Source organism: Vollenhovia emeryi, unplaced genomic scaffold, assembly GCF_000949405.1.
Source record: "Vollenhovia emeryi isolate VEMERY1.0 unplaced genomic scaffold, V.emery_V1.0 DF939191.1, whole genome shotgun sequence".
NCBI lineage: Eukaryota > Metazoa > Arthropoda > Insecta > Hymenoptera > Formicidae > Vollenhovia > Vollenhovia emeryi.
Window position 1 is genome coordinate 767,342 of NW_011967175.1, and position 26,434 is coordinate 793,775.

Here is a 26,434-nt window from a genome sequence, read left to right on the forward strand (position 1 = left end):
ATATTTTCCCCGTCGTTTTTGCAGATAAATGTTGTGACATACGCGGCGAGAGCGGCGATATCAATTTTCACCTACGCGTTCGCTTCCAGCGAAATATGAACGTAATCCTTAACGTATCGCGTTCGAAAAAAAAAAAACGAAGACGAAGGCGAAACAATACACACGAGAGGTTCTTTTTCTTACCGCGATAATTAGACTTGGAAATTCATGTAAATAGGTATTCATTATGCTCTCCGAATGCGGAGCGTTCCCGTAGACGGAGACGTTGTCGGACTCCCCGCAGAAGCAGCACGAACGACAAATCCCGTGATCGAACTTCCGAACTGTTCGTGCATGAAAACAGGTCTGTCCGAGCCAGTGTTCGTTCTCACGGACGCGCAAAGTACTTACATCCACGCGGAGAGTAAAACGGGACGTTGCACGGCGGCGCAAGAACCGGGCGTACTCATCCCACCCTCCCACCGATCCCGTTCGTGAGAGCCGAACGTAGCGGAGGTCTCCGCGAAACAGGCGGCCCGTGAACGAACTGCAAGGGTGTAAATCTGAAAGTTGGCTAACTGTCTGCCCTCCCGGGCCGGAGAGAGCCAGCTTTCGATCCCACTCCTCCGTTCTCTATTCAGTGCCGTTTGCCCCCGGAGGCGACGCAACGCGATGTTCGCCGATGTTGTTGCCGGAGGGCGAGAGGGAGGCGACGCAGAGGGCACGGGAGGGACGGCGCGGTGGACGGTACGGCGATGGGGAAATTGGAAATTTTTATTGCCGCTTCGTTTCCATTTTACGCCGAATCGCGCGGCCGTGGCTGGCCACGTTCGGCGCAACCTTAACGCGATTCACCACCGAGACGTCATTACGGGTTGATGCTTTAAACGACGCGAGGCGGCGGGAAGTAACAATCGCGAATCGAATGGGCGCGCTTTAACGAAGGCGATTGCAGGGAAGGAAATATATCGGGGTGCACATTTCGCGTGTAACGGAGACGTTTGAGCGTTCCGTTGGTAGCTCGGCTAAAATAAGCGATTGACGAAATAGACGAGCGGTTATCCCGCGGAATGTTCCTGCTGATTTAATTAATTTTTTTGCCCGCGCGAATAGCTAAACGATAAATTTTCGCCGTACCGTAACGGAAACCAATAATCGCGACCGCGGCGGTAGAGGACGGATTCAGTTATGACAAATGCCTGGCGGTAGAAGTGTCGCGTCGCTGTCGTTCGATGATAGATGCCGTGCCGGATCAAAGCACCTTTCACCGTCTACGTGTCGATGTTGCCGTCGCCCTTTAATTTAACGACGGAAGTCTAATGTACTTATCACCCTCGCTGAATAAGCGCGAACGCTCCTCGACGTCAAAGAAACGTAAGCGGCTTATTTATTTCGACGTTTGATAAATACCGGCAATTAAGCTTAGAGTACATCGGAGACCGGGGGGGGGGAGGGTCGAGGGGCGGGGAGGAGGTGAAGCGTAGGATGAGCAAGAAAGCAAAGAAACGCCAGAGGATCGTCCGTGCTCGCGTGAAGCATTCGCGGGACACTCGAGAGCGAGAAGGAGGAGGAAGTCGCAGAAAAGAGCGGGGGAAAACCGGACGAGGGAATGAGAGAGAGAGAGGAGGGGGGAGGGGACGAACGGCCCTCTTATCTGCGAGTTCCAATATACCGAGAGCAACCCTCAGTTTCCCGTTGGCGCGAGGGCCTCGGCGTTTCTGCCGTCTTAATGCAATAAATGATCTCATTCCCGTGATAACTGTCTTGATATATCGCGCGCGCGGAGGGTCCGATTTTCTCCGCTTGTGCGTTGGCGGAAGCCGCGGTGGGCGCGGGGAAGGGAGCAAGTCGGCGGAGGAAAACTTTCTTTTCGTCTTGCGAGCAGCAGCAGTCGAGAGATCAGCTCGACCTGACCGATAAGACCGCGATATCTCTTTCCGTTACGTCGTCGAACGATGCCCCGCGACACGGCGTTGTTGTCGATACATTTACGGCACGAATCGGACCGGGTCATTACATAAAATTTCGTCGCGTATCACGTTCGTATCCCTCTCTCCACCCTCGCTGCCGCCGACGTACTAACGAGTTCTTTTACGCGAAAAGTATCGCATAACTGCTCTTCGCACCCTCTTCAACGTATTTCACGCGACGGCCGGCCGTACACACACACACACCGCTGTTAAATCTCCCTCCGCTCCACCGTGCCGACCTTTGTCTCCTATTGGACTTTTCACTCGTTTTCGGGGAGGGAAACAAGCTGCTCCGCGCCCGAAGTTCGCGTCGAAATCAGCGGACCGGTCGAGTCGAGTCGTGCAAGGCCGTATATCAGATGGAGAACGTGGGGTAGGTGGGTAGATACGCTGGTCTGGGACGAGGTTTAACGGCTCCCTCTAGGGCTGCCAGTTACCACGGTCCGATGCCTACCCTCTCGACCTGTCCGTCCCGGAATAAAGATGGCCGAGGGGGTTGCAGAGAGGAGCATCCGCGGAGTTATTCTCGTGGGGCTCCAAAAGGGTACATATACACTGGTAACGTACGCGCACGGAGACAGGCGGATCCGTGAGGGCGTTCGCGCGCCCACCCTCCATCGCCGGACTCGATGAGATGTAAATCGCGCGGTGGAAGAAAATAATTTGATACGATCTGTGGGATATGGACCAAGTGTGTTCGTAATCCGGTCCCTTTATGGACGCGCTTCTCTCGCCCCCGGAAGTCACAATCGAAGATTTCTTTGTAGCGCGGCCGACTTTCTTACGCGTCGTCTGTCGTCCATTTATGTCTTCGTCTTCTTCTTCTTCTTCGTATTAGGCTTGAAGCCTGTTTTATCCAGTTCGTTCTGGTACTTTGAGCATTTTGGTTTTACTTCATCTTCGGTAGGCCGCTAATCTTGCCGAAGGAAACCTCCGACCCGAAGGGCTATACCCCCGAAGGGGTATGTGTGGCAAGATACTCCTCGGTGGTTGCCACTTTCCTCCGAAGAAATCAGCGGTGTCCGTGGCTGGATTTGAACTCGGGTCTTTTCGTTCATTTATTTACTAAGCAGCGCACATTTCTCTGCGCTCCACGCTCGCCACTCATTTATGCGTGTATAGCTTAATTTATTTTAAAACAACCGACGCGCTAGGTGAGAGATAATATTTGTGTCGAGATAACAACGAGGTCGAAAAGACACAGGAGTCAAGGCGGCCGATCTTTAGCTTCTCGCGGAGTCGGTTGACACGAGAGAAACATCTCACCTGGTAAATCATAAGAATTATACATCATTCGAGACAAACGACGAGCGCATCGTTTCATCCCTCACTCTTAAGTTTCCTTCTCTCGGTGATTCGACTAAACGTGGAAAAGTACATTCTACAGTCAATTTATTACAATTACTGAGACAAGTCTGACAATGAGCGATCTCGATGTGCTAGGAATACGCCTGTCCTAGTCAGATCTCGACATTCTCGTGCATGCGAGTGTATTAATTCCATTATTATTCTTCGACGGTAATTATTATTGTTCCGTCGCGTTGAGAGCGCGATACATTACTCTAGTTAGCGTCAGATTTATCGGGGAATTAGCGTGCCCCGTCAACCGTAATCCATCAAGTAGGCTCGCAGTGACCATCTCGCAACGATCTCACGGCACGCTTCTCTTATATCTCAATAGCACACCACTGAAGAGGCACGTGTACGCACAGTCTCCGTCGCGAAATAGCGCAAACGTAATCGCGGAGCGGCGCGGTGGAGGCTTAACCGAGGTCGATCTCTCGCAACTTCGCCTACCTCGATAAAACGTTTGGTTAAACTGCTTAAAATTCTTTAACATCATACTTTTCTTGTCTCGCGCGCAATAAATCAAGATAATCGCTCCGTAAGAAATCCTGAGCAACAATAGCCGTTATTATTATATCATGTTCTCGCGAATCGCTGTACTTCCATAGTTTACGATACATTCATCATAAGAATTGCGTGCCAGGTGACGTAATTAATCAAGCGACTTTAGCTTACGGGCTGGCGCAAAGAAAAATCTTACTTATTTGCCCCCCTCTCGTAATCATTAATCGAGGCGATCTTCAGATAAAAAAAGGACGCCCAGCGTTATTAGCATCGACAATTTCGGGAGGGGGAGGGGGGGGCGCATCGTGCCTCAATTGAGCGAGTTGAGTGGATGATCGATGATCTTTCGACAGTGCGGCTCAGTAGGACCAATAGGAAATTTCGAGGCCGGTTAGATAACGGATAATCTCGTGATATATCGGTTAGCGATATTAAAAGCCGAAAAGGGCATGCATATTCAGGGCGCTGCTTACGTATTATCAGATTGGTGCTGGCAGGCGCCGGCGGGGAATCTTGACGCGCGATGTAAACCTGTCAGGGCTTGATGGATCACACCGCCGCTGGAAAAGAGGCTACGGCGGCGAACGAGCCTTTTCCACCGCCTTCCGATTCACTGGCGCGCGGGTTCGATTTGAATTTAATAGGGGGTTAAATTACTGTTTATTCGTTTCGCACTTACACGCCTCGCGATCCGCGTCGCGAGCGGGACGCGCGTCCTTGCAAAAATCGTCGCGCGAGACCACGTTTTGAGCAACGGGGCTTTCGACTATACAAGGTGTTTTGTAGTACCCGCCTCGTCTCTTATTTACAGATAGAGCGGATTAAACTGAGTTGAAAAGTCCTTTACCATAGGCTCGGTTTTGCCCCCGCGGTTCGGACTGGGTGCTTTGTGCCGGTGCGTAACAATCGCCTCGCCTTACGCTCGATCATCAATACAGAAGGCTGCGATACGTACTGTAGAAAGCAGCCCAGGCCTCGAAGCAAGTTTCAAAAGGCTCCCAGTTCTGATCTCGCAGAACACACGTATACACACACAGAAACCGTCACGCGCCCAATAGTTTCCGCGCAGCTATATTGCAACCTTCGATTCCTAACACGACCTAAACAAGAGTAAAATATTTCGGGCCGAGAGCAGAATTGAAGCTGTTGTACGATTACAATCCCCTGGAATACGAAAGCCGTTATGTGTCGTGAGCAAAGTAAGGGATCGTTCGGTGTTCTCTATTCTATATTTTATGTAGGAAAAATCGCTACATTTTCTCCGCTTTTGGCGATTTTCTTCCTCGAGTCCTTTTCATTCGCCAATATAGAAATCGTTTCATTTTCAACTACGAAAATGATTTCCCGTGTTGCATCTCTGTCGAATCTTCTTGGACGAGTGTCTCGTCGGTTCTTTTTTTTTCCACTTCCGTCGCGCTCGCGCGGTAGCTCGCGAATTTCGAAGCGAGCTGCGGTAGAGCAAACGTTTCGCCAAATAAAAAGGTGGAGAAACGGAGGACGGGAGCGGACCGCGTTGGTCGCAAAATATTATCGTGCCACTTTTAGCCTCCCGGCGAATAGTGTGCCGCAGCAGCGCCTATTCCCGCTCGAGACCGAAATATATTGGTAGCGGCGTGGCGCGCCGGTGCCCCGTATCGCACGGCCACATCCGCAATCGCGTCGCATTCGCAGCGCGGCGGTGAATGAGAAAGGGCGGATAAATAGAGGCGGGCGGATAGAGCAAAGGACGCGACCGGCCGCTCGTCGATGCGCGAAAGCTATCCCGGGCTAAATCCCAAACCGTTTCCGTGAATTATTCCCGGCATTACGAAAAGTGGGACGGCGCGCTTTTAACCCGCACGGCCTCGCCCCGTGCGCTTAATTAATCGTCCACCCACTGTCGCCTGCCCTTCTTTTTCTCACGTAGATTTATTGGCGTCTCGAGGCGGCGGGCGCATCCGGAATCGCTTGCCGAGGCTCGCCTTCCGAACAAGGCGCCATTTATTTTTCGATATTCCGCCACGGGAAGAACACGCGTTCACGATTTATGCAAATCGATATGCGCCGGCGTAACTAACGCGTACTCGCGAATATCGATATGCGCGCTTCGAGGAACGCCTTCCGATTTACACCGGGCATGAATCGTGGGTGCTGTTGAATTATACAGATATCATAAATACGACCGCATCGTTTTGAAAACGGTCCAAACACACGAGCAACTTAAGTAGCGAGACTCAAGAATTTCAACTGATCGGAATTTTCAGAGCTGCTCAAGTTTTAAGATGGCTGCTTACGCTCTCTGCTGTCATTGCTAAATTATAGGTTATAGGTTAGGTAATCTATAACTTATTCGAGTGAATAGATTTTTTGTTAAGCTCCTAAACTTAATTCCAATGATACCATGCTGTTCTTTCACTCAATCTGAATAATGGAACACTGTCGGTTCTTACGCAAAAGTCACATAATTTGTATATTACACAAATGTTTTCACGAATTGACAGTTCTAGGAGCAAAAGGTGCCAAAAGTGCAGAATCACTCTAGCAGCTCTTTTTTCGCGCGGTTCTAGTTTTGAAAATTAACGAAAGTTATGGCGATTATAGCGATTATTACGAAAAAAATTCTTACATCGGAAAGACTCATTGATATATAGATATATATATATAGATAGATATATAGATATTACATGAAATTGACGACGAAAACCCGAGGAAAATGCAAGGGCTATTCCAGCGAAGCGGTGACATTTTCTGCAAAAATTCAGGGACGGGGTCAATTCCGACTTAGAAACGCCCCAAGGGGTAAATCGGTTTCCACCATATTTACGGCGGTCCTTTTCAACGCGATTCGCTTTAATGGTGGTTATCCGGCCGTGCTGTATAGAACCTTCAATCTGAAGGATGAGGAGATCTCAAGAGAATAATGGTTCTTGGCGAGCGAGTCCGTGTAACGTATGCGCTTTTCTCTTCTACGACCTTTGTTACGGCCTGACGATTCTCAAATTCGCTGTCGGCGAGCGCGGATTATCAAGCTGATTTTGAATCTTATTCGCGCGGGGAAACCGACGGGTAAACGTATGCGCGAGTGACTCTTGACTTTCGCAACGAAAATAGTCGCCCCGCGACGAAAACGACGTCCGCGCGTTCCAGACTTGGCGTACGTAGAGCGTCGAGAGACGAGAGGCAGCCGGAAGAATTCCACGCCGAATGATTCGCGCGCCCGTGAATTTGTCCGGTTCGTGGGCCGCGCGCCCGCAACGAGTTGGCAACGAGACGAGGCCCCGCGTATGCACGCGCATTCATCATATGTTCCGGACAGCCGCGGCAGAGGCCGGCAATTTATGCGCGTTTTGATATTCTCGCTCGCTTTTTTTTCGGTCTCGTATCGCGAATACATTACCGAAGGGAGGGGGGGGGGGGAGAACGACGCCAGGGCGACGGCGCGCAGATAACTTCTAGCGTGGACGAGCGGCGACAACTCGCGCGCTAATAAATTTGAACCTCTGATCCCATAAAAATGCATTGGATCCACGGGGGATCTCTGGTGAGCCCCGCGCGCATGCTCTCGCCGACGGGGTGTGGATTCCTGAGAAAATAAAGTTGACCGAGGTAATGCATACCGAATTTTCGTGGATTGCGTCTTGCCTTCCGAGAGGTCTGTTCTCTTCGGTGAAAAACCGAAGCAGACGCCAGGATGCAGAGAGGACGGCGAGAGGAGCCGCGAAACGATGCGGGTGAGAGCGGACGGGGTCGTGAAAGAAAGGGAAAAAGAGAGAAGGACCGTCGTCTGGCAGACGGGGTAAACCGGAAACCCGAGAGGCAGCGAGGCGCGACGCGGACGTATCGCGAATCTTGTGAGAAAGCGAGAGCAACCGGTGGATTTTTATTTCTTTCAATTTACGTGGGCGGTATATCATACGGGAAAGGACTCGAACGACGTATGCGTACACACTTTTCTCATCGCAGCCCGCGCAATCCGCGCGTGCACTCGCACGGGAAACCGCGCGCCGTTGGTAACGCGCCACCAAAATTCCACTCGCGTAAGCGCGGAAAGCTTTTCGTCCGGGCCAAAAACGTTTTCTGCACATTTGTAACGGCTCGAGTAACCTTTGCACGTTTACAGAAGCGCGATACCCTCCACCGATACCGGCATCTCCACACCGTCGTCTCTTTTTCCCCATTGAATTCGCCCGCACCGCTCCACAGACTCCGTCGTTTCGGCGATCGCGCTCCACAATTTATTTTCCACGCGTGGGTGCGCAGACCGGGTGCATCAAACGACCACCGAATTCGAGAGAGAGAGAGAGAGAGAAACACGTAGAAAACCTCCCGTATCCAATTGTACGTAACTAACTGAACAACGCGGCCACCAGCACCGAATCGCGATTCCTTGCGTCCGACCGCGTCTCACATTGAATATTCGTGACTGCCGTCAAATGGACATCCGCCGGAGTCTGGAATCGACAGGTTTCGCTGTTACGCTTGGCCCCTGCTGGTAATCGATTCGGCCACGGGCGACCGGAAGCGCAGTTGGTTTTGCGAGGAATCGTCTCTAATCCGAACTTGTCGGTCATGTTTAATTCAGCCGTGATACCTATTTTACCGTGAGCCGCAAAGATCCTCTCATGGCCCGGCATGCCGAATGGTTATGGATACGATTCGCCAGGGACTATCCTAATTCGAATCACTACTTAGGAGTCATGTTTAATTCAAGGGAATTTCGGCCGCCGCGCCGTGCGTGCGCTCGCCGAGCGTTTCGTGCAAGACAGTAATTTTGTATAACGTGCGATATATAATCGCATCCCGCATACCATTCGTTATATCTGGTTAAAATACAGCGGGGCATGGAATAAAGATAGCGCTTTAAAAACGGAGAGAGAGAGGGGCGAGGGGGAGGAGCAAAGAGGCCGTAAAATATGTATTTACGGAGCAAAAATAATATTTACTGGCACAATACGTTCCACGCGTCGATTGCGTTGGAGTCAATTAATATATCGTGAAAGGGATGCCGAAACTGATCAAATAGTCTGACGCGTATTTAATGATGGATCTCGCAAAGTGTAGGGCGAAAGTAACGGAGGCGCGCCTCGAAGGAAGTCCATCTAGTTAAGATCCGTTAGTAGCCTTAAGGGAATATCGAGGTTTATCAAAGCCCAATGCCCCGGGAGCTTAACGGTGAATTTACTCGTTCATCTCTGATCTCCGGTCGATTAATCAGTGCTTGTTTGAACGACCATCGGCGGATTCGATCTAACATCTTCCGCGCGCGCTCACCACGAACCACGCGTGTGCACTCGACAGCTTCTGTCTAGCGTCCCGAGGGGACAAACCCACGCCGGGCGGGCCTCCGCCATTACCTGTACACATTGTGGCCCTCGCATAGAGTAACCCTATACGATATTACATCTGATGTAAAATCCAGCGATCCTGGTTACTGTCGATAACCTCATCCCGCCGTGCGCCCGTGTGTACGCGCATCTCTCGGACGCCGGACAAGGAAAGAGGGACAAAGGGGCGAGAGATTCGAGGGAACAGAAGCCGGGACACGTCGACAGGAACACCAGGATTATGGGGTTGGCCATCGCCGGGGTCTCTCGACCCGCAGGAACGACCCGAGATTGAATTATCCGCCATCAGGAGGGGTTTTGACCCCGGCTATCGCGTCGGTGGAAAGTTCGAGGGAGAGAGGAGAGAGACTGCCCACTAATCATATACCCGAGGGATGAGGTCGAAAACTCGGGTAGGACAAGATCCGGGATATTGCCGGGAAGAAGAAAACAACCGTCGTCGCGCGCGCGCGCGCGCGTTGTCTTAAATCATCTCCCATTTCTCCTATGGATGGCATTGCCGGCCTTGTGTGTCTGGAGCAACTACCATTTTCTCCAGCCACCACGGATGCATCCGAGATCGTGTGGGAGAAGAAACCGGTGGGATCAGCCGCGAGAAAATGGAACGCTTTTTATCTCGCCGCTTGTCAGAAGTCTCTTATACGAGCGTCGTAAAAATTTTATTCGCTCCTCTACATATCGTATTCGTTTTAGACTTACATATATATTTCAAAGATTTCAGAAAATCGATTCGCGACTCGAAGGACGGAAACGTAAACGTATAGTTTTTTCCCCGTACGGCGCATTTTGTGGCTCTAATGTCAGGCTGCGGGAATATCGTCCCCCTCGCGATTCCGCCCGTGGACTGTTACGCGGTCTGTTAATGCAATATCGCGATTGCTATTTAATTCCAGCGAACGATCCTCCGTACGCGGATTGCATCTTGCGGCTGACCTCGTTGGACGATGAGGCGAGGCGCGCGCGGTGGCGGTTCAAAGTCCCGGCCGAGTTCGGACGTTCGTACTCGCCGCAAACATTCCGCAGGGCCGAGGTAACGGATGCGCTATATCGCGGCGCGGCGTCGGATTCCCTGGTCATAGGGTCTCCGGCAGATACATGTCGGAAGCCGCATACCGATCCGATCCTGTGACGTCACAGCGAGACGAACCGCCGTGCTTGGCCATTCGTGGTTTGCGCAAGGTCGAGACACGGGCTGCCCGGACGTCGGGATCCTTGCTCGAGGATTATCAACCGTCTAGCGCTGCGGCCGCAATCGTCCGCAAACCTGCCCGGCTGTTTGAATATAATTGACTGCGCGCCCGCTGTCGTTGTATCTCCGCGAATCCCTGTCAATGGCTCGACGGCCGCGCGCAACCAGGGCCTCCGCCTGGTGAAATTGCCGGGATATGTTGTAACGTGAAGGACGTTGTCAGTCATGTGTTAATAATAGCCCTCGCACGTTTGCGCACTTAAAGCGGCCCCGTCGCGCCCGCGCGTATTTCAGGCGGTTATTTTAAGCGAAACACAACAGATCACTCGGCGGACCGGGAAAACAAATGGAATTAACTCCGCCACCGATTGAAATATCATCTACGATAGAGAGGAGGGTTACGCGGGCGATTTCGAGTTTTTGGTGGTTTGCGCGATAATCTAGGGATGAATAAATCATGAGTATTTTAATAGCGTAAGCGCATATCGTCGACGAATAATTTACTGATAATTCGCGTGCATATTGCCACGAAACGATACCAGCCGCGTTTAAATCGCCAATTACCGATTATCATTGCCCATCATCCAAGTACTGGCGGTAATCCGTAGATATAAACGTCATCTCTCTCGCTTCCCACCGATTTATCCGCGTTTGCAACGGGGAGGAAAAAAATCGGCGACGCGACCGATCGGGAATCTCGTTATTTCGGTGGTTCCTCGTTCGCGCAGTGGAACCCGACGCCGAAACGACCGGGTAACTTCTGCGAAAGATCCGGACGGCCCGGGCCATCTGGTGCGCTTCTGCCGGGTTATTATCGCGGCGCGATCAACCCTATCCGCGCGTACGTGCGCACGTTTCCACGCAGCCCTCGTGGGCCCATCCCCTTATCGGGCGCAATAATGGAAACTACGTCGTCGATTCTATTTTCTCTCCCTCGGGAACCGCGGGCGACCGCCCGCCCTCCGGCATCGGCATACGCGACTCCGCCGGGCCACGGCGCGGCGTTCGGTACAATAATGGTTATTTATTAGCGCTAAATCAAATGCGTTAGCGTGCGGCTGCACGGGCGCAAAGCCAATATATATGATAATGATGATAATAATTCCGGAAGTGAGCGCTTTGCGCGATCGACGATTCTCCAAATCCCGCCGCAAAAGCCCCCCGAAAGGAGGAAAGAAATATCCGGCGCGTATAAAGGGCCAATCAATGCCCCGGCGGTTTAACGTTAAAAATAAATTTACGAAGATGGAGAAAATAAAAGGCGATTACCCGGGGGGAGAATACGAATAATGAGCATCCTTTGTTGCGCGATCGCGAAAATGTTGTCTATTCCTCCGAGATGGAATTATCGGTGCGCGTTTAATATTTAGGATCGAGAAATGATTTCGAAGCCAAACTGAGCGTGCGTCAGCATCGAACAATAATTGATGATGGTTTGCAATAACGGGAGATTCGCTCCATTACCGTTGATTATACGACGGTTACCACGTCATTCTATCCCCGCCGATGTCGGACCAAAGTCTAGCAGTTTCGATATTGACGTAAAGTGCGCCCGGTACACCGTTAATATCATCGTGAGTTCTGAGTTTCGGCGAAGCTGTAATTGTAGCAAACCGCGAAAGCAAAGGCATTCCTTCGGCGAGCCAAACCACTTCCGGTCGCGCGGACAAAAGGCAATCTCCGCGCTCCGCCCGATAGCCGCCCCGCGCGCTGTTGTTGGAAACATCCCCGACTCATCCGTTCCTGCAATATAATCCAGCGCCGCGGATGGTCGCCGGTTTAACGTCCGCATGTGTTTCGTATGCAAAATACGTAAAGTGCATCAAGTACTCGACGCGGCGCGCAAACCGGACGAAAGAGAGACGAGAGAGGTGGGGGGACACCTTTCGTTCCTTCTAGTGGGTCCCTCCGCCCTCCCGTGGTCATGTAAAGGGCGACAACCTGTCCGATGCAGATTGCGCCCACAACATTCGTCACCGCCCCTCGCCCGCTCTCGCGGAGCCAGCCTGGTCTTGGATGGCGACGTGTAAACACGGCGATGTAATAGCGAGCAGCGTGTGGTCCCGGCCGGGTTAGTATTGTGTGTGCATACTGATGTTTCATTAGCCCACTGTTCATGCCGCTCTCGTACTGTCAATCAAGTGCTCCACCCTGCGGCTGCTCCTCAGTTCGAGAGCGAAGCCGGCGGCGAGCTCCCAGCGTCGCCGTTAGGATCGCTTTATAAGGGGATTACAATTATCCGATGTTTGATTAACCCCTACCCGCCGCGGCATTGCAATCTGCTTAGGGCGCGTTACAGCAATCCGCCCGCTCCGTTCCGGGCGATCGCGAGCGTCGTTGCCGGTTGCGGGCGCGATCCGCGGTATAATTCGTTCGGATGCAATTTGCCACGGGCTCACCGGCCTCCGAAATTGGAATCCGCCTAATCCGCGGCAGCGCCAACGGTGGATTTTCAAGGTGTGTCTGACGCAGCTGCCGCGCGGGAGAAATCGGACTCGTGCCCGTCAGGCGGCACGGATCGCGCCGCGCTGGGCTGGGGTTGCTTTGCAAAGGGATTAAAATCACGCGGTGTTTGATCACACCCCACGGCAAGAGTTAGGGGCGCGTCGTTAAGATCGATATTGTCGATACAGCGAGCGCGGGATCTCGGATGAACAGTTGGCTTAACGTTGACGTTCCAGCCAACTTCGCGCATGGCGACCATCGAACGCTGCGGTTGTCGCGAATGGACACGGACATGATTCCGTTCCGCTTGTAATGGCCAAGTCCTGTGCACATTTCCGCAAATGTCAATAAAGTTAGCCCGTTACACGCGCCGGCATAAACCGGCACCGACTGATTGCTCTATCGCTATATTTATATTTCACGACACTTTGAAATTTAAATAAAGCTCTTTGAATCGCAGCTCTTTGAAATGCCCCGCGGAGTGGGTGTGTGCTGCAATAATAATCGGCTATTGGAATCGTTTTATAAAGGGATTACAATTACTCCATGTTTGATCACCCCTCCGAGCTTGCAATCTGCTTCAAGTTGCATTACGTATTCAAGTGATATATGCAACAGAAACTCGCGCGATAGTACAATAACATAATAACCCCATTATTGCGGCATTGATCGTACTCAACAATTATCCGCGGTACGCGTCCTCGCGCCAAGACAATGATTCTACGCTTTTGACCGATGAAGCGTTTTTGCTAAATAAGACGTGGGGCATGAAAGGTTGAATCGTGTCTTTGTGTCAAAAGTATCGAGAGATCATTATTTCACGAAACGCCCGCTGGCGGTATTAATTAATTTGCTTGCATCCTCAATCTAGAAAGATTATTAAGCACATTCATTATCGCGTAATCTCGCTCGGATGTAACGTTTGCACCGTTTAAGTGGAAAGGTGGAATTTGCTCTACCGACAACACGCGCTTTGTGCGACTTCAAATTTGCGGAATGAAATATAAAATGTAGAGCTGTTCCAGTTGCGTTGAAAAAAAAAGCGATGAAATGCGGCTTGCATTGTAGTACGTGTAGCCGTGTGTACTGCAATAAGAACGCTTGAAATAGTTTACATTGTGTGCGTTTAAAAAATAACGTTGTTTTGTTGCCATATATTTTTCCGAATCCACGTGTCGTAGCCACCAAAATTCGTTTGATTGGAATAAACGTCGCTCTTTGCAGTTCGCGGACGTTAGCGCTCGATCGCATTTACGAAAGTGACTAATTTATTATAATTCAATATCAATTAGCGGAATCGTACAGTAAGACAGCAGCAACAGTATTTATTTTTGATCTGGCTCGATAGTGATTGTCGGAATATTATCAGCTCTCGATTGCTTTTGTTGAACTTCGCAATTGAGTTCTTCGCCTGCGGCTCCCCTCCGGACCGGCGGTTCTATCGCACTCGAAAGATCGTTATCGCTTTGTTCACTTTGCTTTACATAGGAGAATTAACATTATCCGCCGATTGATTTTGCGTTTACAACATGACTCGCTTCAATTACGTGCACTCATGTGTTTACGCTGACCAAACCTGGGGCCAGATCCCTCAAAAAGAATTGAAAAATAAATTAATTCCACTTATACAATGATGACTTACCTTTGTTGACATACATCCTGTTTTGTTTTATTTCATTACTTGATACATGTACGTTTAACGGCTGACAAACTCTTTCAATCGTCACATATTAATTGACTTTTACATTTATTAATCGTTTAATAAAATCGGATTAAAATCGTTTCTAATAACGAATTGCTTTGTAAAGAGATGACGTTTATTAATGTTTAATTATCTTTTCATGCATGGCGCAAGTTGGCGAGGCGCTTAAATTATGCAAACTGATAATAATGCGCTTAAAAAACTTTGTTGACCACTCGCAGCGTATTGTATCGTAATACGCCATAATATGTTGTAATAAATAAAGTGTCAATCTTCCCGGCCGCGTTTATTCGCAAAATGATATGCAAATGAGATGAATTACATTATAATTACATTACAGTGTGTATATCGCAATGCATCTTCATTAAAGAAAATTGATCACATTCTTAATTCGCGCCGTCATTATCATCGCCGTCATCCATTAGTTTCAATTCCTACCTTGCCCGGGTGTTAATAGAAACCGCAGACCAACTTTTATATTCCAATATTTTCGGTGCGCGAATACGTTCGCGGGGGAAAATATATCTCGCCGCCGCCGTTGTTTTCCCGGAGATAAGTGAAAATTTACTGCGTTAGAAACATTTTTCGTGCCTCTGCAGTGCGAAAAGTCCTCCTCCCGCTCGGCGCCGGCGAAAAAGGGCGAGGATTAGTAGCCGCGGGACATTTTGCGGAGGTCGCATCTATCTGATCATCCTCAAAAACGGATCTCCCCTCCGCCGTGGGGATGCGCGCCGTGAGGGGTCAGTTCTGTGCGCGCGAAAGGGGGTAGAGCACGGTTTGTGCAACGTGTGTGATTACGTTGGCAATTACTCCCACCCCCGCAGCTCAGATCGTGGTGGCCGCCCTCGCTTCCTCTCCACCTTCGCTCCGTCGGCCTCGCCCGACGGCGGAAGGGTTGTAACTCGTTATTAGCGAGGAACGGCAGCGGCTGAGGGGGAGGTGATTACAGCCCCCGAAGTAGATTCGCCGACGATGATAAACGCGAGTCTGCAGATCCGATCGCGGGCTAACTCGTTCTCTCTCGCTCTTTCTTCCCCTCCCGCGCTCGCCCTCTTTCTGCCTCTTTTCCCATCGCGCTCTCTGTATACCAGTTCCCTTGACATATCCCCGCGCTATTTCCTCCTTGTATCACGTTTGGCAAATCTTGATTAGCGATCTAAGAAATTCTGAAAGTAATAGAGCGGCCTACCCTTTTCCTGTTTTCACGTCTTTTTCTGCTAAAACGTTTTTCTGATAAACATCTATGTCAAGCCGGAGCACAGCGATAGAGACGTGGCAAGAGATTGCGAAAGATTATCTAAATATTGCTGCTCAACATTTGGCACTGAACCTGACACGCGAACAAAGCGTAAAAGCGGCGCGACTGCAGGGTCGACGAATCTACGTGAAGGACCTATTATAAATTTACGAGACATTGATGGAGTATATTTATGCAAATGATTGTATATAAAATATGATATTCGTGCTCCAGCTCAAAATACTAAACCGCGGTTTTAACTCGTGGAAACGGAGGGACAGGTATAGCATTAGTTTTGCGAAAGTTGCGCGTCTACAATCTGTCCGTCGAGGGAACGTGCCTCGATTCCACGTGCTCGTTAGGAGATTTAGCAGCAACGATGAAAGATTCTGATACCTCTTTGCGCGCGCGCGCGAGACCGGCGCGAAGGAAGGAAATCCCGGTGCCGAATGAATCAGAGATTCGCAGGCGAGGGGAGGGGCGGGGAGGTCAATAAGAAAGGAGAGTCCTCGAGAACAGACAGAGAGAAAGAGTAAGGTGGAAGCGAGTAGATCTCTCGAGCGTATTCTTTCATATAACATCCGAGTCCAAGACCCGTCGAGAAACGCGCCATAGAAAAACCCTGAAGAGCCCTCTAAAAATGACTGCCTTCCCGCCCCGCGCGTGCAGGAAAGGTATTAGGGGGTCGACGATGGGCGGTTGGTGGTGACTGCAGCAGCACGCTGCGCCGGGTACAGCGACGGTAGCCGTACGCGTGGAACGAAAAGATAACGCAATTTATTTCAGGCTTTATTCATCCTCTTTCATTCTCTTCTCTCGCTCGCGCCGCACGGGTCCGGCCGTGGCGAGGCAGTGAAAATTCTCGGCGTTTTCTTTTTATTTCCCCGTTCCACCCTCGCCCTCCCTTTTTTTCGCTCCTCTTTTTGTCGCCTGCCTCGCTCGGTCTTTATCTGCGCCCACCACCATCGTCCCTGACGCCGATATGCTTGTCGACGAGGATATTTTAATGTGCACGCGGTACGCAGGCTTTATCGCGAGCGATAGATTCCGTAGTCATTTTGACGATAAAATCGATAGCGGATAAGCTAAAACCGATAGCTCTTATCGATAATCTTTCCGCGTAAGAGTATGAAACGAAAATCAGCTCCGGAGAATTGAAACAACGGGCAACAGACCTCTTCCCGCCTCCTTTTTTAAGTTTTTTTTTACATGAAGAATTAATAATAAAACGAAAGTGTCAATGCACGCGCGTTGTATCTGTGGAGTAAACGTGTCTGTCAAACGCAGTAGATGTTCGCGTACGTGAAAACGCCCGAATAAACAATTGAATCGTGCAAAGGATCAATCGAAATGCTTATTATTATTGAGGTCGAGCCATGACGGTTGCAGTATCGAGCGTGAACTGTGAGAGAGCTGTCAACCGGTGCAGTGGTCGCGCCATAATTCGCTTTTCGTCCAATCTCCATTTTATACTGTTGCGTCGCTGCGCCGGCATTACAAATGCCAGCACCATTTTGCGCAGCTCGACTTTGACATTGTCGACCGTACTTGTAACAAACATCCGCTTCGATTCAAATATTTCCCTCCGCTGAGTTAGAATATTTTTTAATCGCATTTTATCTCGCAATTTTCAACGGGATATTTAAGCGGGATATTTAACTTGCACAGAGCCATTTTATATATTGACCTCGTTTGTGAATTATTTCAATCTCAATTTATCAGATAAAAAAAAGGATCGAGAGATATGTCACACAAAATCAATTTTGGATTTAAAAATAGATATCCAATTATTCCTATAACGACGGAATATCAGACCTTGCGTGTGTGTGTGCGTATATACGTGTGGAAGGGAACGATAAAAATATTATACTTGCCGAAAATGGATTTCTTCATTATACGTAGAATCTATATTATAAGTATCCGATCTCTCTCTCTCTCTCTCTCTCTCTCTTTAGCGGAATGACTCTCTCAGTGGTGCGTTATGACTCTGTACAACTTGATCAATTATAGGGAGAGGATATCGTGCTACCAATTAAGTAAGTTCATAGTTCGCTGTGAGGAACTATCAAGGAGCTCATGTTCGTACTAACTAAGAATGGTGCAAAGGCGACGGGGAGGAAGGGAGCGGGAGGCTAGAATGGTGTTTCCACTTCGTGCTTCTGATACGTGACCCATGGAGTAAATCTGATCTAAATCTGGTACAACTGCATGACGGCGATGCATTAACCTAATGAGCCTTTAACTAAATTGAACTGTCATACTAATAGAACTGTTTAGGGAGTTTAGAGCGATCCCTCGTCGCTGTGACTGCTGAACTTTCGGCGATCGCGTCGACGAGTATTCTTTTTCCAGCTCATTGATACGCAATTTGTGTAACAAATTGGCGGCGTTACCTCCGAGTGTAATTCTAAATTTATGAGCGCGCGTATCAATCGGCCGATCAAAGTGTCGCCCCGTCATTCTTACACATTTTCTTGAGCGCCGTAGGCCCCTATTATCTAGATTAAAATATGCGATAATCAAATTCCGCGAAGTAAACGATCTTGTAAGTGTGACAGCGAGAGTGGATACGATAAACAGAGGGGTGGAAAAGGAGAGAAATAGAGACAGAGGCAACTGGGAGAGGGTTGATTAATGAGAAGGGCGTGACGTGGCGGTGCGCCGCGCACCAGCCACGCTTTGCCCCATTTCATCTCCGCTTTCACCCTCTCTTACGTCCCTCTTTTGGACTCTCTTTTTGCTCCCTTTCTTTTTCTCCCTTTGCTTCGTCATACCTATGTTATACTTACTTTGTCAACGAAACCCCACTCCTCTTCCGCTTCTTTTCCTCTCGTCGCGCGCGCGTCTACGTTCAGCCTAGACCGACTGGATATTTTTATTTCAACCTTCGTTGCTCTCTCGAATTTCGCATTTACTACACTTTTACGCAATCACGTTCCGCGACGTTGCCCCGCCCTGTGCCCTTTTCTCCGTCCGATCCCGCGGTTGCAAACGATTCCCTCGAATTCCTCGACCGAGCCGTTCATTCACGTTTGTCGGTTTATTAGGCAAACGGGTCGGAAAGCAGCGGGTTATTATCAAGATCGTTGCTGCAAAACTCGCGCCCCTGCATCTTCGGCGCTCTCTGCGGCACCCAGCTCGCGTTCTGAGAACTGTTTCTCCGGTCGACTACCCTCGTCTCCCATTTAATCCGCAGCCTATATCCCCCCCAGTTACCCTGGCAGCCGAATCTATAACCGAGGCGAAATGTGAATTCGCACGCACCTGGTAAACTTCGATCAGAACTCGTGCCACGAGGGTGAAATGAAATTGTAATCGTCGTCATAGCTACGCTCGGTTGCCGCACGTGTTCCGAAAAACAAGGTACAAGAGTCTCGATACTCTTAGATCTCAGCCAGCGATATCGTGGCAGTACATTAATAGCGCGTTAACTGGAAGGGAGACTTGAACCGTAACGTCCCTAAATGCTGCTCGATTTCAGACCCCTCCAACTATAAATCCACCACTGTTCTTCGGCAAATTCGATTAACGACACGAACGACAGGTATCGGACGCATACTATGATCGATACTCCGGGGAAACCTGGAAAGTTTGCACAATGCCCGGCGGCGCTCGCACTGGGACTTTCGGTTTTGAGAAGAGTGTATTGTCGTGTCGGGGTCCGGCGAATCCGCAAGCGGAGTAGACGAGTTCCAAACATGTCAATTCTGTCAAGAGCCGCGGCCGAGGTGGTCGAGTATGTGCGCATACACACGCCTAGTTTGACCCCCCTCTGAACCAACCACCGACAGACACGGAGGATAGAAGACGCGTTTCACACCGGATAAAAGGTCCTCGAAACGCGTCAGCAGGTTCGATCCCACGCGATGATCGTGCCTTGACCGGGGAGCGATTGCGAATCGAGACTCCAGAGACATTCGAGATTTCTCTCCTTCTTCCCCTCCGCCTGTATCGTGTTACCTTGTCCTGAATTTTGTTGCCACGTGTACCTTCGATCGGAAACAGGTTTTATTTAGTTCGCCGGTGCAACCGAAGCTCTAAGTACTCCGCGCCCAATAAAAGCGCACGTTTGTCCTTTCTCTCGAAGGCTATATCTGTTTAAAAAGTGACTCGCATAACTCACACCGGTGGAAGTTGATGCGAGTCGCAAGAGCGTCGGAATATAACTCACTGTTACCGGGTAATTTGTTAGTCTTAAACAAAAGTTCTTGACGTAATACGTCCCTTTGCATATTATACGTGAAATCTATTTGATCGCTCGCGCCGCGGCATCGCGCAGAATGTAACTCATTTTTCAAAGTCAGCGCGGTGGATACCCGCGGCACGCAGCGAGGATGGATCGTAGGAAGCTAAAAAGGGCGCTTTTGCAATTGAAATTACCGCGATGGAGAATATTTTCGCTATCCGCCGCGGGTACGGCGCGGCACCTTGCCTCGGGGCTCAAGGGATTAAAATAATAATAACGTTGGAAATTGGACACGGCCGCGGCGGCGGTACCCTCGTAATCTTTGGCGGCCATATGCCGGTGTCAGCTGGAACGAAGCCAGACGAATGTAAAAAATGATCGCGCGCCTAATCTGCCATTGTGCGGGCTGTGTTGGGCCCCGCCGGCCTCACTTTATTCAATTGCAACTCCGGGCTCTCTTTATGGTTTCGTATTTCCTTTCGTGCACGTGATAGGGAGAGATCGTATTGGTTCTGCACGTGCTCCAGGATTCGTCCGGCCGCCGATAAGGCGCGCGTTGCATAAATCTGCCATAAAGATCAGCTGCGAACACGAAAAACGTGTGTGGCGGCCACGTATTAACGTCGACCTCGGCGAAAATCGCGCGCGGCAGGCCAGATCTACGGTGTAAATCTCTCAAAAATAACCGCCGCTTTTATTTTACCACGTCTCCTGGGGTGCTTGTCGAAAATATCATATCGCGATTTTGTATCCCAGCGACCCGGTAATCCAGTCGCGTTTGACTTTTCTCACGGGAGCACGTATATACGTACGCTTCGTGCTCGCGGTTTGGAGCTTATTAAACTTGAATGACATCGGCTTGAAATCGATTCGCGTGGATGCGAAGCGATCTCGGGAGCTATCGCGGTAAGAATAAAGATCCCCTGATTGCTCATACGATTACCCGGGCTTTCATCGTCCTCATTTGCCTTTCTGTGACGATTCCATTCAACGCTCATTGATTCATAATTTCTATTGTCGCGATTTGCAGCCATCGATGCGGTCTGCTTCTTTGTGTCTGCGAACTTTACATAAATCCCGTCTACCCGTCGAATGCGCCATTTGCGAAATTTACGGAAGAGTTATTTACACAATCAGATTAGCGAAAACTATGCAAGATAAATACGAAAATACGAGATACACTCACGAGCGCTTAATCTTTTTGCATTATTTAGCATCTCGGTTCTTACGCCAAAATATATCGGAATATATTGTCTTATTTGGACACAGGGAAAAGGGGACGAATAAAATTCGCGGTGGAATTTATTTTCTGGCCGCATGTTGGAGGAAAATTAACGTGTATTGATGAGATATGTGATAAAATAACATTGCGGGGTAAATCAAATGAGTTTTTCAGAAAGTCGGATTATTTATTGCTTGGACCGAAGCCGGATGTTTTGCAAATAGCGATTAAAGGCTTCCGAAGGGAAATGCATTTAGATGCAAAAACGTGTACACAAGACCAGGGAATTGGGGCATGACGCGAACGAGGGATTTAAAGAGCGAATCGTCCTCTCGTTACATATTGAAACTCATAAAGTTGGCAGGATTTAAATCAACAGTATCAACGATAGCTCGGCGAAAAAATTCATTCCGAATTTATCTCAGCTGAGCATGGAAGCCAAAACGATGCTTATCCTCAAAGTAATTTCTAACTTTATAGCCCGATAAACGGCTCATTATTTAACTGCTCTTATTTACATAAGATAATCGCACGTGCGTATAACTTTTGCGTGTGTACGTTGCGCGCGCGAAAAAAAAATGAAAAGGTACCCCGGCCAACCACTTGGCTCGCGAATCAACCAAGTACAGAACAATTCCTACGCTCGTGCGTCTATATATTTAGCAACGGTGTTTCTGCCCCCACGATCCCCCGTTTTTGCGGTCCCTCCTTTTTTTTTATCAGATATAATGGCCGTGATAGCAAGATTCGTAACGATTCTAGGTCGCTGATACCCTCTCGGTGTGCTTAATTAAGAAATACTGTAAAGGTATTAGGCCGTTGCCGGAACCACCGAATTCAAATGGATGGTTTCCGCAACTAGGGTCGTTAGGGCGTTATCACGCACCGTTAACAACCTCGATTAGCGATTGTATCGTCCCTCCAAGTTCAGCGCACGTTCTTATGGGAGTGCGTTGCAAGTAATTTACGATAAGTAGGCTATGTGTTTGCGCACGTACGCGCCGTGAACGTCTTTTAATGGCAGTAAATTACACGATGGTAAATATTTGTCGGAGAACTCGGCAACGGTAGCGGCGGCGGCGGCGGCGGCGGCGTCACGCGCTTCTCCGGCGCATCAATATTGAACGATTAATTATTTATATTATACACGTATCGTATATAATTAATTAAGCAAATATTGGCGCGCGATGCAATCGAAAATAATGTAACAATTATCGAATAATTATGCGATACGGAGAAACTGTAAAACCGTAGGAAGGCTCTAATTGCGACCGTTTAACGGAGTGCCGTGAGAATGGCCGTGTAAATTACGCGCCGACTAGCTTGACTGCGTATATCTTGCGAGAATAGTTTTGCTGAATGAACGTACAAAAGTGGGTACAACACGAGAGACACATTATTACTACAATTCAGAACGTGTATTCCCTTTACGCTGCGCGCTTAATAAATAACGTTGTACCAAAGAGGGCGAGTCCGGGCTCTGCATAAATAGAACTTGCGTCGCGCGGCGACGTTTATCCCATTAACAATCGTGCGAGTCGCGGCGCGGCCAATTTTATCCGCGGCCGTCAGAAATAGAAGCGCCCGCGGCCGTCAGGATGCAACAGTTACATTAACTCGGATACAACGCGCGGCAGGTGCGGATGTCGTCTTCCGTGTGTAGATACAACTTCGTAACGATGATAAAGTCGCGATAACTCCCGCGTGGAATATGCCTACGTGGCTGAGGGAGACGGGCGCGCGTTCACGCGAATATCCGGATAAAAAGGGGGAGGACGCGAATGCGGCCGTATTCGCGAGTGAATATCAATTTCGAAATCCCTCAGGGAGCGCAGTCTAGCCGTGGTCTATCTGGGCCGATCTAACGACCTACGGGTGGCGCATCGGTTTTGAATAAGTCCGACATTAGAGGGACCGTGGCGTAACGTCGGTCGTTTCGCGGAGATAAAGCAAGATCCTGCATCCCCCGCGCACGCTTGCACATTCGCGCACTCGCGAAGGAGAGAGAGAGAGAGAGAACACACGAAGGGTTTGGCGCATGGAGATACAGGGAAAGGAGAGACGCCAGAGAAAAAGACAAAGACGGACGGGGGAGACGGAACAAGGGATAGATACGCGGGAAGAGTAGCTCTGTTCCAGAGTAAGAACCCCTTTCATTCCACGTCGGCCCCTCCCGATACCGTATAAAATATAGTATTGTTCGCGCTCTGTTAGCCCGTAGTGGAACGAGTATATTTAGAAAGGGGCTGCTTTCTTTCATATGTTAAGCAGATCAGTGTCGATGAGATAAAAAGAAGGAGAGGAAGAGGCCGGAGTTGCGCCGACCGTTCTTCCTCGTTGGCGTGGCAACGGCTTGGCGCGTGAATTTTACGCCCTTTAGGTCAACGCGCGAGTGGCAACCGATTTGACCTGATATTCTTAAGCGGCTCGACAGTTATCGCGTTTGCCCCGACGGCCAGCGACGTATTCTTCCTCTCGGGTTCGCTATTTTTTTTTTCTTCCTTTTACTAAAGTCGCAAGGGGACGAAATTGTACGCTTCTTAAATTTTCACGAGGCGAAACCCGAGAGGAGTTAAATACTTTCTTTGCCCCAGAATTTGTTCTAAAGCGCGAGAACTCACATTTACAGCGAAGACAATTGCGAAAGTTTTTCCCGCGGGCGCTTCGTTCGCTAATATTAACATGCGGCTCCTCGCGCGAGTTGATCTTCGACGTTTCCGCGGCGCGGATTTCAGCGGATCCGCGCTGGCCGATGGAACGAAAATGTCGAGCGCGCGTTACGTGCCGTGTAATTCCGACGAGTTTACGGTAGAGATAAGTCAGAGTTGACTTTAGCCGGATTACCGGCGAGGTCGGCAGGCGAGGTAGGGCGGCGCCTTACTCTATCCGGCCGTTATTATAAAAGTCGTAATGAAAATCTAACGATCCACCGAACGCGCGGCGCGGCGCGGCGCGGCGCGGCCGCGTCCTCGCGGCCGCGGCGGCTCCGCCGCGTTTCCGCGCCGCGGAAAATGAATTTCGCCGCGCTACGACGTCGCATTTAATCCCCTTATTTACTTTTGCTTTCAGAACACGTGCGGGAATTCAGCTGCGGCATGCTGTACTACAGGACGCTCTACCTGGACAGTAAGAGGGACGCCCTATATGTCGGAGCTATGTAAGTAGAACTTTTTCCCGGCTCCGTAATAAAATGTCACGCCATGAAAATCCCCGGGAAAAGTTGCGACGTTCCCTCGTCAAAGCCCGAGGACAGAGAGGTATTACGTCAGCGCGCGCCGCTTCCCCGTGTATGCGTGTACGTGCCCCGTGTATGTATGTACGCTGCGGATTTTTACGATTGCTGTGATTAAAATTCTACAACGTGCGCGAAGCGTGGGAATCGTGCCGTTTGATTGAATTTTCCGATGTCATCGAGTAATCGGATAATCTGAACTTTGAGGGATTACCCGTTACACAGATATCAGCTTTCGGGATAATAATTATCGTCGCATAGATATGGAATGCTCGCATATTTACGGAGGACGGAGAGAGAGAGAGAGGGGGGGGGGGGGGGGAATGTTGGGAGCATTTTCATTTCTGCGGTACTCAGCTGTTTCACTTCGCGATTGTATGCATATTTCTGTTTACTACTTTTGTTGTTATTGTTCGCGAAAACCGCGGACTTATTTACTTGTCCGCCTCGCTTTACGGGAGATGATCAGAATCCTCTCTCGCTCTAAATGTTTCACTTTACAGAGAGGCAATTTACTCGGAGCCTTTGAGCCGCGGAAGAAAACGGCAAGAAATGCAAACATATAATACAAATCGAAACTGACGATCTCGGCAATTATGGTTGCCGAGGAAATGAAAAACGCCGTGTCAACAGTGGTTCAGAATTAATGAATTTGCTATTTCATCCTTCAAACGTAACAGCCTCAGACATTGCGCTCGAAATTGTATATTGCGAGTTTAATGCGCATCGCGGACAATGACCAATATTTTGGCTCTCATCTACGTTTTCTCTATCATCTCTCATCTATCTTTTAATATTTCCTGATTCTCATCTCGATTCAGATTCTCTCGGGCATCCTAACTGTAATTGAACCAATCAAACAGCAGCTTAGTGACGCCAGTCAAGAAATCAAGAATTTTAATAAGTATGGAAACGACCTTACTGGCAATTCCTTATTATAATAAAACACAGCGTTTCGGCCAGTAATACCGGTCCTCTTCAGGTAACAAACTTACACGAGTGCCTACAAATGTAAGATCCGTCAGATTAAACAGACGAGTATTCTGTTTTCTAACGTTGATGACAAGACACGTTGTACAACGAAATTTCTGACTTCTAACTTATTTTTCACATCTTTAATCTGACGAATCTTACATTTGTAGGCACTCAAGTTCGTTTCCATGCTTATTAAAATCCACAATTGAAAGTTCCACGAAAAGTTCCCTGCCATTCCCTAGGTAGCCGCGTAGTTAAATCCGTTAGATCGATCGATTGCTGTTCGCACGAGTATCGCGTTACTATTTTCTCGATGGTGACTCGACGGGAGCGAAAGGGTCGGTCCTACGCCCGGGCCCGGTACAGATTGCGAGCGAAGAGGGGGGGAGCGGGAGACATCATTATCTCAGTGGAGTATTATTTCTTGATTCGGTCCCAGCCGCTTCTGTCGCCGCCACCCTCGGCAACCATCCGCTAACGTTCTCCCCGCTTTCCTTTCTCTTTTGTGTTCCCTCCCACCCCTTAATTTAGTAAATGCCAGCAAAATGTTACGAAGCCCTGATAATGGAGACGCAGCGGGGGATGGTCTGCCAGTGCTCACGGATACGAAGAAATCCCGAGGCAGACAACGGGAACGACGGTTGTTTAATCCCTTTGTGAGACGGAACCAGAGATCGTCTTACGAAGTTCGCCTACGATTCGAACACGCGTGTATGTTTTCGTCAACGGGATGACGCGCGCTCGATTGACTTCGCCGCTTCGTGAATTATTCGATAGACTCTCACGTTGATTTAACTCGCGGGTAGCAAAATTGGTTACGGTTCAATCTCTCCGCGGGTGGACGAACGTACGCGCAAAATATTTATCGTAAAATAATTAATATCGATACCAGCGCGCGCAAAATGTACGATCCTTTTGTGAATAATGCAAACAGGAATAAGGTAACAACTAATTTGAGCGTAAAGAGAAATCAAATTAAAAAGGGTATAAATCTCATATTTCTGTACGGCGGGAAAATAAAGCGTCACAATCGCATAAAAGCTTCCGCTTTTCGAATAACTCTGCCTCACTCTCCTTCTCTTTCATCTTTGGTTGGGATGAGCTCGCCATATGGGGCGACAA

General features: G+C 49.4%; 1 protein-coding gene across 1 annotated transcript in view; it reads left to right on the plus strand.

Annotated features, from left to right (window-relative positions):
- The window catches only part of LOC105562298 (semaphorin-2A), a 162,200-nt gene that overhangs the window by 106,777 nt on the left and 28,989 nt on the right, over positions 1-26,434 (plus strand). The window contains exon 2 of the mRNA XM_012013039.1: positions 24,175-24,262. Coding sequence (XP_011868429.1) covers positions 24,175-24,262 — 88 coding nt within the window. The remainder of the gene's footprint in view (positions 1-24,174; positions 24,263-26,434) is intronic.